General features: G+C 31.3%; 1 protein-coding gene across 2 annotated transcripts; it reads left to right on the top strand.

Moving 5' to 3' along the window:
• The first annotated feature begins 11,413 nt into the window (after positions 1-11,413).
• Positions 11,414-15,038, top strand: LOC139872328 (F-box protein CPR1-like). Of its 2 annotated transcripts, none has more exons than XM_071860178.1 (2): positions 11,414-12,701; positions 14,560-15,038. In XM_071860178.1, exon 1 carries the CDS (start codon positions 11,511-11,513, stop codon positions 12,690-12,692), a length of 1,182 nt encoding a protein of 393 aa, XP_071716279.1. In that variant the 5' UTR covers positions 11,414-11,510; the 3' UTR covers positions 12,693-12,701; positions 14,560-15,038. The 2 variants fall into 2 exon arrangements, with proteins under 2 accessions (XP_071716279.1, XP_071716278.1); XM_071860177.1 differs by having other exon boundaries at positions 11,414-12,706.
• The last annotated feature ends 603 nt before the right edge of the window (positions 15,039-15,641 follow it).

Genomic DNA, 15,641 nt, shown 5'->3' with positions numbered 1-15,641 from the left:
AAAATGTGTTATGAATTGAACATGTCATCATAATTGTTTCAAGTTATTATTTTGCTAACACTAATGCATATTTGGATGCACAATTTTTGTGTTTAATGTGTTTTACAGAAAGCCGATACTGGAGGTTCAGGAGCATCATCGTCCAGGCAACCAGAGCCCGAACCGGAAATGTTTCATGAACAAGAACAACATATGCAACAAGAAGAAGAAGAACAGGAGGAGCAACATATTCCATATCACGATCAAGATCAATTATTCATGAATCAGTTTCGTCAATTCGCTCCACATCAAAGGATTCTGAGCTTAGACATTAATGAAGATCAGTTACACCCAAATCTGAGATTTGATCGATGTTGGATAGAGTATCCAGATTATCAAAAGAACATGCACATTCTCTACTTTAAGGTTGTTGAAATGCCAAGGGCAATTGACTGGGTACCTTTGGAAACAGTTGACCTTGCCGAACCGATTCGGGAATTATTGGTGCAAAGGTATGGTAATTCTCAGTTTAACGATTGGATGCGCCTATTTTCCATTCGTAGAACCATATATAGGGAATGGTGTATAGAATTACTTAGTACTATTAAGTTAAACAGTGATGTTAGGAGGATAGATGATAGAAGCTTTATTAGATTTCTGTTAGGTGGACGCATGTACAGAATGTCCATGATAGATTTAGCTAGGGCCTTACAGATTTACACCCCTGCTGAACTTTTGAGCCCCAACTGTAATAGCTTGATTGCCCAAGGAGAAAGGGTAGATAGGGAATTTGATATTAACGCTGTCTGGAGGCGTATGTCCCACTTTAATGAATTTCACGCCAGTGGAAATCATACATACTTAGATATAGACAGAGCTGAACTCCGGGTGATTCATAGATTCTTAGCAAACACAATTACACAAAGGGGAAGAAATAAGGAGAAATTGACCGTAAACGATTTGTTCTACCTCAAGTGTATTAGAGACCCGAGGAGTTTCGTTAACATTCCCTATTGTGTTGGTTATTATCTCGCTAATGTAGTTTCGGGGATGAAATCGGGGAGTATTATAGGTGGTGGTATTTTCATTACTCTCATTGGAGAGTATTTAGGTGTAGATAAGCACCAAGGGGGTCCAATGAACGAAATAGAGGACGGAGGTGAAACTATAAGTTCAAACCTTTATCACGGTGCAAGGGTATTATTAATGAGACGTGGTCGGGTATATCGATACGAGGGACCTCAGCGACAGGTAGAAAGAGGTTCGGATGACGAGATGGAGGATGCGAACAACATTATAGGAGTTGTTCGGGAGACTGCTCTTGATTTAGGCGTTCGTATGGAGGATGAATACATGACGAACTATGATAGGCATATGCAGTACGAGGCATGGCAACGTCGGAATGACTACGAGCATTCCCGGCAACGAGAGCATGGCCGATGGGATTATCATCAGCGCCAAATTATAAGCCAGTTGCAGCCTGGCGAGATGTATTATCCGACCCGACCCGCATACTATCCCGCACATCAGCCAGAAATGAGACCACCCTATGATTCATATGATTATGACGCAGCATACCAGTTCACCTATAATCAGCCATGGAACCCGGACGCGAACATGAATTGGGATCCCTATCCTAATTATCCTCCTAACCCACCTCCTGATCAGTAGAGATAAGTTGGTAATTTTTATTTTTATTTTAAACACTTAACATTTTATTACGTTTATGTAATGTTTGATATTTTATTATTATTGTGTACTAATATTTTTCTTATAGTTTGAAAGTGGGATGCCAAAGTTCCATTTCAAATTGCATGTATGATTATATTTGTATTGTATGTATTCTATTTTATGCACAAAACAGGGTAAAACAACGCATTTTCAAAGACTGGCATTAAGTTCAGCAAAAGCAAGTAATTTTGACGACAATGATGCAAAATGTATGTGAAATAACAACAAGACGGAATGAACAAATGACGTGCACCATTTATCATTCAGCAAACAAACGCCAATATATTTGGAAACTTTGGTAAAAATTTAATCATTTTCACACTAATCACCCTCAATAATTTAAATTGTTACTGATTTCTTGCAAATGAGGGCATTGCAAGATCTTAAGTGTGGGAAGGGGTCAAATTCTTTCGGATTTTAAAATTTTTATATTAAACACTTGGTTACTATTAAAAATACTAGTAAAGCAGTAGTTGTATTAGAATCTAGTGCTCTCTGATAAAAAAGAACAGCCCTAGTCTTATATACTGACTACCCAATTCTAGTAAAATTTTTCAAAATTTTTAATTAAATGAATTCAAATCATGTTTATACATATTTATGAACGATAAAACTAGGTTTTAACACCGAAATTATTGTTACCTCGGAAAGGACATAAATTGAGAAACAAACGAAAATGTTAAAATTCATTTAAAATGGAATAGAGGACGATAAAAAGGAAAATAAAAGCCAAGTGTGGGAAAATTTACCAAGTTATTTTAAACATATGTCACATATATCTGTAACAAATAACTAAAAATACTTTTGCTTTGGACTAAACTAAACTGTTTTACCCGATGAAAGAAAAAAAGAGATGGATCTACACGATGAATCAATTCCATCACTAAAAGGAAGTAAAGTCTTCCGAAAAAGACACGCGCTTCTTGATTTAGGTCATGAAGTTGTCGTCCAGACCAGCTGTAGGTTGACGAAAAATCTAGAAAAGTCATCACTAAAATCAGCAGGAAATCCACGGACCTCAGCATTAAACAGGGTCGCCAAGTGGTCAGATTTATCCTAACCATGAGAAGGATTTATCTCGTACAATGGGGGGGCACCATGCAAATTAGCTGGATAAGACTAATGAATCAGATTCCCAGAAAGGATAATCTCCTTAAAGATTAAAAATCAGCTTTTAAGACTAATATTACTCAATCCTAGAGATTGACCTTAAAGATTGAGAATTCAAACTCATGGAATTCAATGATATCTAAACTCGAGCTGAAACGAGAAAATATTTTGATCAAAATTATAAACCGATTTGTTTTCTGAAAACCCTATTTTCAATGCGTTCATTACCATTGAACGTAAAATCCTAGGAATTCACCTAGAATTCATTAGGTCACCTGAACTAAATTGGGTGTCAACCGTAAGAACGGTGGTTGCATAGTGGTCAAAGACAGGACCTTGTGCCAGACCGAAAAATTATAAGGGTGAGCTTTACTATTGCTCCTACCAAGGATAGTAATTGCGTCCGACACGTTATAGACCATAATCAAAAGCATGTCACGGGACATTGCCTTAACAGTTGCTTGTTCAACGCTTTCCTTTACAACCGGACAGTAGTTTGCCGAAAGGTAATATACGGGACAAGTAAACTGGACGTGTTGCTTTCCAAATACAAGGTTAGCAAGTGGGTGACACAAAACCGCAAGTTTTGAGCTAAAATTTTCAAATTTGAAACCCACCAAACCCACAAAAATATTTTGCAAACACCGGTAAAGGGTTATTCCGGAAAACTTATCTAGGGTAAAAGCTAGATTGAATTTTCAAAAGATCAAATGTTTTCATAAAGATCCTATTTCCTAAAGGATCTAAATTTTTATAGTCATGTGGGACTGTAAACCGCCTTTCAAATGTGCACTTTGCTTTGGAAACCGAAAGTAAATCGGCTATTTGATTGCAAGTGTCGTTGACCTAAACCCAAGGCAACTGTGGATGACACACCCACCTTTAACCATCATTACTGTCATTGTTTATACCGCCGTATAGAAATCACTGATGTACAAAGTGTGAAGAATAAAGAAGTGATTCTAGTATTTCAAGACAATATTGCTTGAGGACAAGCAACGCTCAAGTGTGGGAATATTTGATAATGCTAAAAACGAACATATATTTCATAGCATTATTCCTCAAGAAAGACAAGCTTTTAGTTGCAATTGTTCGATTTACAAGCAATATTCGTTTAAATATTAAAAAGTGAAGACAAAAGGCAGATTCGACAAATTGAAGACAAAAAGGTCCAAAGAGCTAAAAAGTACAAGATACAACTAAAAAGGTTCAAAATATATATGAGGAACGTCTCAAAATGACAAGAGTACAAGTTACAAGACGCAAAGTACGCGATATAAAATAATACGCGAAGACGTCCGAAAATCCGGAACCGGGACCTGAGCCAAGAAGAAACGCCCGACGCAACGGACCAAAAATATCTAGTCTACTATGCACAAGAATATAATATAATATATATATAATTATATATAATTATATATTATATATATTATTATTATTATATTACGTCGGCAAGAAGAAAACAAACCAATTTGGCTGGATCCAGGGTGGCCATGCGACTCGCATGGCCAAAGGCACAAATCCATGCGAGTCGCATGGAGTGAGATTGCTGGTCAGGTCCTATATAAAGCCAGTTTTGTGCCGAGTTTTAATCATCTTTTTTTTCTTCCTCTTCATACGTAAATATATTTATATTTATAATTTATATTTTAATTTTAATTATAATTCTAATAATAAGGGTATGTTAGCGAATGTTGTAAGGGTGTAAGTCGAAATTCTGTCCGTGTAACGCTACGCTATTTTTAATCATTGTAAGTTATGTTCAACCTTTTTATATTAATGTCTCGTAGCTAAGTTATTATTATGCTTATTTAAAACGAAGTAATCATGATGTTGGGCTAATTACTAAAATTGGGTAATTGGGCTTTGTACCATAATTGGGGTTTGGACAAAAGAACGACACTTGTGGAAACTAGACTATGGGCTATTAATGGGCTTTATATTTGTTTAACTAAATGAAAGTTTGTTAATGTTAATATAAAGATTTACAATTGGGCGTCCCTATAAATTACCATATACACTCGATCGGACACGATGGGCGGGGTATTTATATGTACGAATAATCGTTCATTTAACCGGACACGGGAATGGATTAATAGCCACTAGAATAATTAAAACAGGGGTGAAATTACATTCAAGGGTAATTGGTGTAATTGTTAACAAAGTAGTAAAACCTTGGTTTACACGCAGTCGATAACCTGGTGTATTCATTAAACAAAGTATTAAAACCTTGTTACAATTCGAATCCCCAATTAGTTGGAATATTTATCTTCGGGTATAATAATAATTTGACAAGGACACTTGCAATTTATATTTATGACTGATGGACTGTTATGGACAAATACCAGACGGACATATTAAATAATCCAGGACAAAGGACAATTAACCCATGGGCATAAAACTAAAATCAACGCGTCAAACATCATAATTACGGAAGTTTAAATAAGCATAATTCTTTTATATCATATTTAATTTCCTTTATTTTATATTTAATTGCACTTCTAATTATCGCACTTTTATTTATTTTATTTTATCGCACTTTTAATTATCGTACTTTTTAATTATCGCAAGTTTATTTTATCGCATTTTTATTATTCGCAATTTCATTATCGTTATTTACTTTACGCTTTAATTTAAGTCTTGTATTTATTTTATATTTTACATTAGGTTTTAACTGCGACTAAAGTCTTAAAATCGACAAACCGGTCATTAAACGGTAAAAACCCCCCTTTATAATAATAATATTACTTATATATATATTTGTATTTTTATAAAAGTAAACTAATATAGCGTTGAGCTTTGTTTAAAGATTTCCCTGTGGAACGAACCGGACTTACTAAAAACTATACTACTGTACGATTAGGTACACTGCCTATAAGTGTTGTAGCAAGGTTTAAGTATATCCATTCTATAAATAAATAAATATCTTGTGTAAAATTGTATCGTATTTAATAGTATTTTCCTAGTAAAATAATAACTATTTTATATACACCTCGCTTCACATCAATAATCATAATATTTATAATAATACTAAAATGGTAATATTTATAATATTAGTATTACTTATATTAATACTAATGATAATGATAATGATAATACTCTTAATTTGATAAATGGTAAAATTTGATTAATGATAATGATACTTCTAAATATTAGGAGTAATAGCAATTATCATAATAATATCAATAACTAGTAATATAATAATAATAATAATAATAATAATAATAATAATAATAATAATAATAATAATAATAATAATAATAATAATAATAATAATAATAATAATAATAATAGTATTAACAATGATGATAATAATTATATTAGTTATGTTAATGATAATAATCATACTCATAATATTAATATTTGTGATAATAATAATTTACACAATAATAATAACATAGTTAATAATAATAACAATAATAATAATAATAATAATAATAATAATAATGATAATAATAATAATAATAATAATAATAATAATAATAATAATAATAATAATAATAACAATAATAATAATAATAATAATAATAATAATAATAATAATAATAATAATAATAATAATAATAATAATAATGAAAACTACCTTAAAGAGCTTAAAAAAAATAGCTGCCACAAGCCGGGCTTGAACCCGAGACCTGTAGCTCACCCATCAACATCTTAACCACTCCTCCGTTCACGTTTTTCCTGATTCATTACCCCTCTAAATTTTATTAAACCATTTTGTTTTATTATCCCTTCTCCAAAGAAACTAGTCGACCTCTATTACCATTTTCACAAAACGAATTCCTAATCAAGGTTTAAGACTTGAATTTGGATTATAAATAAATTGAGTTGGATACTTTTGTTAAATCAAACAAAAAAACAAAAAAAATATAGGAAAGCAGCCTGGTAGTCTGTTTCGCGACACAATAGAAAAAAAATATATTTGATTTTCAATTTGAGGTTATTTTAGCTCATAAATCCTAAATGAAATAAGTTCCAAATCTTCATTACAAACTTTTTGAATCCTTAGTTGATCCTAAAACATCAAATTGAATTCAAATTTCGTGATGAACAAACTCGTTGATTTTTTTGATATTGAACTTTGACTCGAAAATTGAGGTTCGTTAATTGAAATTGAAAGCTGTAACATTACAGGAAGTTTGAGTAGAAGATACCTAACAACTTGGCATTATCACTTTTTGAAATTGAAATCGAATTCGAGCTATGAAACTTTGAGTTCAAGAACAGAGATGAAAACCTTATTTTTCTGTATTTTCTATTTAAATCATTAAAATTTATAATTGATGATAATGGTGGGCGATTGTCTGCTATTATTATTATGATATAACTGATTGTCTTATAGTGAAAATTGGATCACTCTCAATTATCGTGGGTAGACAGGAAGACAAAACCAGAAGAAAAAAATAAAAAAAAATATTAGAAACCGATAAAAAAAACTTTAATAAAGTTGTACGATTGATATAGATGGCTAATCGTTTTTGATTTGTATTGAGGATAGAATCACAATTAGATTAAAAGCAATACACTGAAATCGATTTCATCTATATTATTATATTTAGCATTGTTAATTAATAAATATAAATATATTAATAATAATAATAATAGAATTAATAATAATAATAATAATAATAATAATAATCTTAAGATAATACTAATAATAATAATACAAATGTATAAAGAATATATAATTTCTGATAATAATAATATTTATAAAAATAATACTAAAAGTAATACTAATAATGACGATAATAAAAAAAATGATAAAGATTAATGATAACATTCATAATACTATATTAATTATAATATCTAATTATATTTTTAGTGATAATGATATTATTAGTATAATAATAATATATCAATTTATATATATCAAGTTTCATATTCGTATATTATATTTATAATACTAACTTTGATGTTAATATTGAAAATAATAATATTACTATTCCATTTATTTTAACTCAAAATTTCAATTTAATATATTACAATTACATATTTTAACTATGTGGTATTTAATAACATATATTCTATATTTAATATTTATTCATTTTATATACGTATTACAATATACATATAATATTAATTATGTTCAAGAATCATATATATTTATATATGTATATATATGTATGTACATATTTATTTACAAAACAATTGTTCGTGAATCATCGGGCACAGTCAGAGGGTAAATGAATTCATGTAAACTATTTCAAAGATTTTGAAACTCAACTTTACAGACTTTGCTTATCGTGTCGGAATCATAATCAGATTAAGTTTAAATTTGGTCGAAAATTCCCGGGTCGTCACACTTTAGTGGTTTGGTTCGTGACTATAGGCTACTAATAAACTTAAAATAAGAGAGAGTAAAAGAATGGTGATATACGAAATATATTCTATGTGTGCATCTTATGCAAATCACATCCTTTGGTATTTATAATACAATAATTTACTGTGCAGTTAGGTAGAATAATAATATCCGTGAATTAACTTGTGATCCACCAAACTTCACTTTATGAAAAAGTGTCGGCCATATTTGACATATATAACATAAAGTAAAACGATAACTTCTCATTCTAAAATTTAAACCTTAAACGACAATTCAGCCATGCACTGTTAGATATTTCAAAACATACTAAAAGACAAAAATAATGAACAATGTTTTTTCATTTTAGTATGTTTTGAAATAATGATAAACTGATAACTCCAACATTTATAAAAATAAAATTTACAATGTAAATGATTATGCTCATCTATAGATTCTATTAAAAGGCTAACCTGGTGATGTCATAAATAAAGAATTTTTCTTCACAAAAGAAAATAATAAAATGATTTAAAAAATCTGAGAACATGTGGATGATGTCATTAACATAAAATTTATATAAATAATAATTCCCTAACTAAAATTAACTAAATAATTAGTATTAGTATAAAAAAAACCACGCTCTATTTTAATCGGGCAGAATGCTCTCAAAACCCTAGCAAATCCATTGTGCAGATACTTCGATTGTGCAGATCAAAATCCCAGGAAATCTAAATTACAGATACTTTCTACAAATTGGAGTATCAGATTAATTCGAGAAATGGTTGTTGTTATGAAGCAACTGATTCAGGCTGATGAAGCAATTTTTTTTGTTATATGACTTCTAGGTCAGTTTTTTTTTATTATTATTATGGAATTTTTATTGATTAATAGTTTTACTTTTTCGATTTTGCTCCATAATTAGTAATCACATATCCATCACTTATTATTATTTTGAAGATATGAATGACCTAGTGAAGTTTATGAAGCTAATTAAGCAAGTTGGACTCTATGCTCATCTTAGAGTTGGTCATTATGCTTTGTTGAATGGAACTTTGAGCAAATATCTGTTGAACTATTTTATTTATATATATTTACTTAGTAGTAATTTTACATATACGTGACAAAGTTACAAATAAGAATATTCCTTTTCAGGGGTTTTCCTGTTTGGTTGAAATATGTTCAATGAAATAGTATGAATTAGTTTCAGAACACATAAAGGTCCTTTTGATTTTAAACATAATCTTTTAATTTATGTATTTTTTTGTGTGTATTTTGAAATTATTATATAATGATCGTTTTATATGTATAGGCTACTATGAAATTGAGTATCGAAGTCACATAGTGATTATGATGGAAGCAGAAAGATTATATGAGACTCAAGGTGGTCTAATTATTTTATCTCACATAGTAAAAGTCACTCTTTGTTATAAGATTTCTGTACATCAAATATACAACACCATAAATTATGTTTTAAGAAATGCATAAGTAACAGATTGAGAATCAGTATGGACCAATGGAGTATGAAAATGGTGCACCTGGTCGAGCATATATAGAATTGACAGGTAAAATGGTTGCGGGTCTAGGCACAGGTGTTCCATTGGTCATGTCTAAACAATATAATGTCGCTGACCCCATTGTAAGTGCACCATATAGACTGTCATGCATGTCTCTATGTTTATATTCACTCTATTCATTTGACTTTTGGTGTCAAATCTTTGACCACATGACAGGTTTCATGCTATGTGTCCTATTTTTTTGAGCATTTTCCTCCTCAGCCACTTTCTATAAAAGTGTAAGTCTTGCAATTTGTGTATGCATTTTGCTCCTCGGCTGGTTTTAAATGAATTTGTTCATTGAAAGGTTAGTAAATGTAGTTTAAAAGTTTGGCAAATGACTTCTATTACTACTCAAAGCATATCTTCAAGAGTTATTTCTAACCAATTCGTTGGTGTTTGTGTTATGTTTCAATTTTAATTTTGATTTTTGATTTTGATTTTGATTTTGACTGCATCTATATTGGGTATTAATGATGGGGGTAGGTATTCATGTCTGGAAGAAATGTGAATAATAGGCAGATGTATTTATGTTAGGTGCTTAAGAGCTTCTTCTTTTTTTTCAACTAGTTTCTTCTTTCTTTCATGTTTCTAACTATGTGACCTTGTATGTAGATCACTAAAAAATAACCTATGTTTTTCAGAGGGTGCATGCATGTGAACACTTAAACTTCTAATGGCTTTTGAACGCAAAATGGATTGTTACATTTGAATGTAAGTTTTTTTTTTTTTTTTTTTTTTTTGATAGAGGTTTAATGGAACAAAATTTTGACAACAACATTTTGAATTAACTAGGGGTGAAAGCTTTCGTGGAAGCTTGATATCTTGTGAAAGAAGAACCAAAATAAGTTCATCTAGACACATTTGGCTGTTTTGGTGTAAAACATGAAGGCTAAGACTCCTAAATTATGTAAGAACCATATATTTTATACAATTAATTTGTGCTCATAACGTTTGCATTTTTATGTAGTTGGTTGTATATTTTTGCAGACTCCATACATAAAAGTTGTATAATAATTGTATTTTAACTTTAAAAAAAATCAAGAGGGATTTATTATCACTAATAATTAGCATTTACATTCACTTAGGGTATGTTTGGCGCAAGCGTTTATGGGAGCTTATGAGAGCTTATGGGAGCTTGAGCTTATGATTTTAATAAGCTCCAAGTAATAAGCTTTGTTTGGTAGACATAAAAAGTAGAGCTTATGAAAATCATAAGTTCTAGAAAAATAAGCTACTTCTAGTAGCTTATGGAAAGAAGTAGAGCTTATGAACTGAAAAATAAGCTCCAGTTAATTTACCAAACACTTATAAAAAATAATAAGCTCCAGCTACCACCTTTAAAAATAAGCTCCAGCTCCAGCTCTAACCCATAAGCTCCAGCTCCGGCTATAAGCTCCAGCTCCAGCTCCAGCTAGTTTCGTCCAAACACACCCTTAATACCTAAAACATATCATTAAATTGTTTAATTTAAACTGACTCGTGATTCCACAGGTCATTTCACTAGTACTATATTATTTATTTATTATTTGCATGTTTTTATATACGTATTTTATCCATTTCAATTATGTCGTTTGATTCTATGTTTTTTTTTTTTTTTTTTTACTTTTTCTTAATTGAATTTAGCTAAGGTTCATCTTAATTAGTGAGTAATAAAATGAATACGATTTTTCAATCAATTCTTCAATTACAAAAATTACAATACAAATTATGAAAAAGTAGATAAAGTTGGTCCAGTGACCCATCTACAAACGCAAAACCAGTGAACCACCAGTTCACCATAGCCACTAGTAATACACAAACTGAATTTACACCCGACCCGACCCGACCCATGAACCATGTCCGACGTTCCTTTACCAACCGATGTACTCGCCCGCATCCTCTCACGGTTACCGGTTCGATCACTGCTCCGATTCAGGTCTGTTTCCAAATCATTTCATGCCCTAATTGATTCCCCTTATCTAATCAACCTTCATCTGAATCATTCAGCCAAATCTAATTCACATCTTAATCTCATGTTCGGTGGTGACCGATCACTCTCTTACTTAAACCTAGATTCACCTACTAACACTGTTACTAAAATAGATAACCCTTTATACTTTGCTATATTCGAAACTGTCGTTTTAGGCGCCTGTAACGGCGTTTTATGTTTATGTACTACTGAACCTGATAATGAGGTTGCGTTCTGGAACCCTGTGGTTCGCAAGTTTAAAAAAGTCCGATTAAGCCCTGCGAAATGTATCGAAGGTTATGGTAGAGGGATTTGTATCAAAGGATATGGTTATGATCATGTGAATGATGAGTATAAGGTTGTTAGATTGGTGCAATATCGTGATTTGTTTAATGAGATTGTGCATTCTAGTTTGGAGGTTTACGGAACGAAACGAGACGGTTGGAGGGAAGTAGAAGGAGGGTTTCCGTATCATGTTTGTTATCGAAGGAACTTTAACGTGTTTTGTAATGGTTGTTTGCATTGGTTGGTTAGTAAGAAACCGGATAGGAAGTTAGGGTATATGATTGTTGAGTTTGATCTTGTGACGGATGAGTTGCGATTGATTGTGGGACCGGAGTTTGGTGATGGTAATGTGAGAGTTAGTTTGGGGGTTTTGGGAGGGTGTTTGTGTGTGGTGTGTAATGATCCTAAAATGGTTGATGTTTGGATTATGAAGGGTTTTGGGGATAAGAAAACGTGGATAAAGTTGATTTCGAGTGTGGATGTTAAGCTTGTGTTGGATTTGGATTTTTTGAGGCCGATTGTGTATTCGAAGAGTGGGAGAGAAGTGTTGTTGGAGAAGAATTTTGAGAGGCTTTATTGGTATGATCTTGAGAATAAGACGGTAAAACGATTGAAGGTTAAAGGTATGCCGAGATTGTTTATAAGTGAAGTGTTTAATGCAAGTCTTGTTCAGGTGAAAATTGGTAGTGAATCTGGGAGTGGTAAAAAGAAGGTGAAAGTTGAGACTAAGAATGAGAAAAAACGAGATGACTTTTTATCGAAAGGGTTCCGACTTGTGCTTTGAGGATTTAAAGTAAGGTAAATGAACTGGTTTTTTCATTATTGAAATGTATGTATGACTAATTGTTCATCACTTTTGCTAGCTTATCAGTTAAGTCAAGCGTTTCGTTTAAGAACCAAAAATAGGTATATACATTACTGTTAATTTACCTGAAGAAGATGATAGAAGGGGTATTAGGTCTGAATAACCATTTTAATAGCGGGTCTATTGCTACACTAGCGAAAAGTGAAAGAAGTAGGTCAATTTTTAGGCTAATATCGTAGGGATATATATGTGTTTTGTAGGGCTGCATATTTGTACTCATTTCTGAGAAATCAATATGTACTTTGATGATTATATTAATTTTTTTGTAGTCTGAAACTTAGATGTATATTAGTTTCAACAAGACCTGAAGGAGTAATAATCATTGCATCTTTAGTCAATTTTCGCTAAGCTTTTATTATTAAAAAATAAAGATACAAAAATTATTGATCATTTATCATTCTAATTTAAGCTTTCAAATCTACTTACCTTATGCTGTCTGATCTCCAATCTACTTTAGTGATTATCTATTCCCTTTAGCTGAAGATATACAACAGTGTTTCTGATTTAATTCTGTTTATGCTCTAAGCTCTTTTTAATTAGTGAACTTGAACGTTCGGTAAGGCAGTTACATTCCTGGCATGACATCAACTATGTACATTAGATGCCTCGTGGGTCTATAACTTAAGAATTACGATTTTTGTCTCATGAAATTTAACATTCCCCGTAGTGTTGATTATATAATTGGTCCAAGTTTCGTGGATGTATGTGACATTAACGCAGAGCAAGGTGCAGATTTTGTGCTTTCATTGGAATTTTCTTATGCAGTCTCATGTTAGATTTTTCCTTTGTGGAATTATGTTTTATTTATTTATTTGTTTTTTTATGAGCAAAACAGTCATCAGCCAGTCTAAATGTTAGAAACTAACCTTGACCTTCAAAGTCAACATGGACTATTTTTTTTTTGGCAAGTTGGCGATTATTTTACATAACAATATTTGTATCTTTGTTAGTTAAAAAAAATAAACCTCCTTATGATATCCAATTTATTACTTCTGCTATAAGCTTTCAAATCTACTTATCTTATGTTGTCTGATCTCCAATCTACTTTAGTGATTTCTGCTTTATCTTTTATTTGTTGCCAATCTCAGTATGTCTCATAAACCTTTTTGTAATAAATTGTGATGAAGAACTCTTTATTAGGAGTATATTTGTATATATGGTTATGTAAGTTTCCTCTAGCTGAAGATATGCAACTGTGGTTCTGATTTCTTTCTGTTTATGCTCTATGCTGCTTTTAATTAGTGAACGCGGACATTCGGTAAGGCAGTCACATCCCTAGAATGATATCAACTCTGTCCTATATATGCATCTTGGGTCTATAAAAGACTTACAATTTATGTCTTATGAAATCTTAACATGCATCGTAGTGTTGATTATATAATTGGTCCAAGTTTCGTTGATGCACGTGACGTGCGGATTTTGTGCTGTCATGGGAATATTTTTAATGCAGTCTCTCATGTTATTTCCTTTGTGAAATTATATTTCTTTTTTGAGCAAGACAGTGATCATCCAGTCTAAATTCTTTGACCCTCAAAGTCAACATGGACTACTTTTTTTGGCAAGTTGGAGAGTATTTTACATTACAATATTTGCATTCTTTGTTAGTTAGAAAAAAATAACCCCTTTATGATATCCAATTTATTACTACTATTTTATGCTTCTGTAGTTGACTTTCTAGTTCCCAATTATATTGTCATTGACCAACATATTATCATTTTATAAGATCAATCTTTACTAACCACTTAGCCAATTGTGGGGTCTAAGAAATATTAATCTTTTGTTGCAGGATCGATGCCGACGTTAACAGAAATTACATGTAAAGATTGAGGGCTTTCTTCAAAGCTTTCAAATCTCATGTATCACCTAATCTCGTGTTACGAGATCCTGTTGTAGAAGTCTAACATAGTATAGGGTTTGGATAGGGAGACTCCAGTTGGAAGTTGAAACTTGCAAATTAGAGCGATGACTAGTGTTGTTATCCTCTATCTGTTGTTTTACTTGTTTTCATCAACGGATCATTTGGTCCGACTGAACAGCTTTTACTGAAGTGATGCTTCAACTACACAATAAAACGATGCAACTGGGTTTCTAAAATAAATATAGAATGTTACAGATCTTATAAGCATAATAAGTGGTACTGGTACTGACCCTGTTTTATTTTGTAAGTTGATGTTGACAAGGGGTTCATGTATTTAAAGTGATGATTGTAGGGTGTTTGGAATGCGTTATGATCTTATTATATGTAAATGATGAAGTTGCAGCTTGGATGTTTACTGTTTGGATCATTATTTTTTGGGTCGAATAAAGTTTAAATTATTTACATGGACATGGAAAATGATTTGTAGGTGTCAAACATGGACTAAAATGTGTCAGTGATTTTGGTGTCATACTGTCATTTAACAACTACTTCGTAGTTTAGGTAGTTGTGATTTATTTGCAAACAAGGGTTTAATAAGTTATACACTTATTAATGGGTTTGGAGACTTCAAAGTTAACTTGATGTTGTCTCGATAATAAGAGCACATGGAGTCGTTTGGTGTTAAATCTCAGTGTTAAATTTAATACTGGATTTAACACTGAGGACAAAATAGGGGAAATGGTTCAGTGTTAAATCTCAGTGTTAAATCATTATTAAATTATTTAACTTATTTTTATATACTTTTATCTATTATTTATTTAATATAATTATAAACTATAAAAATAAATAATACTTTTATTAGAAATATTTATTATTATAAATTTATATATATATATGATTTGTGGTAAATGGTGTCAACCTATGATTGGTTGGCACCATTTGTTAATAGTAACTTCTTTTTTTCTTTTTTTCAAAACATGATTTGCCCAACACTTCCAAACCACTAACCC

This window comes from Rutidosis leptorrhynchoides, chromosome 10 (assembly GCF_046630445.1).
Source record: "Rutidosis leptorrhynchoides isolate AG116_Rl617_1_P2 chromosome 10, CSIRO_AGI_Rlap_v1, whole genome shotgun sequence".
In the NCBI taxonomy this organism is placed as follows: Eukaryota; Viridiplantae; Streptophyta; class Magnoliopsida; order Asterales; family Asteraceae; genus Rutidosis; species Rutidosis leptorrhynchoides.
Note: the sequence above shows the minus strand (reverse complement) of the source record. Positions and strands in the feature narration are given on the sequence as shown.

Coding starts and splice junctions, on each gene's coding strand:
- LOC139872328 (XM_071860178.1), top strand. CDS start 11,511: ATGTCCGACGTTCCTTTACCAACCGATGTACTCGCCCGCATCCTCTCA.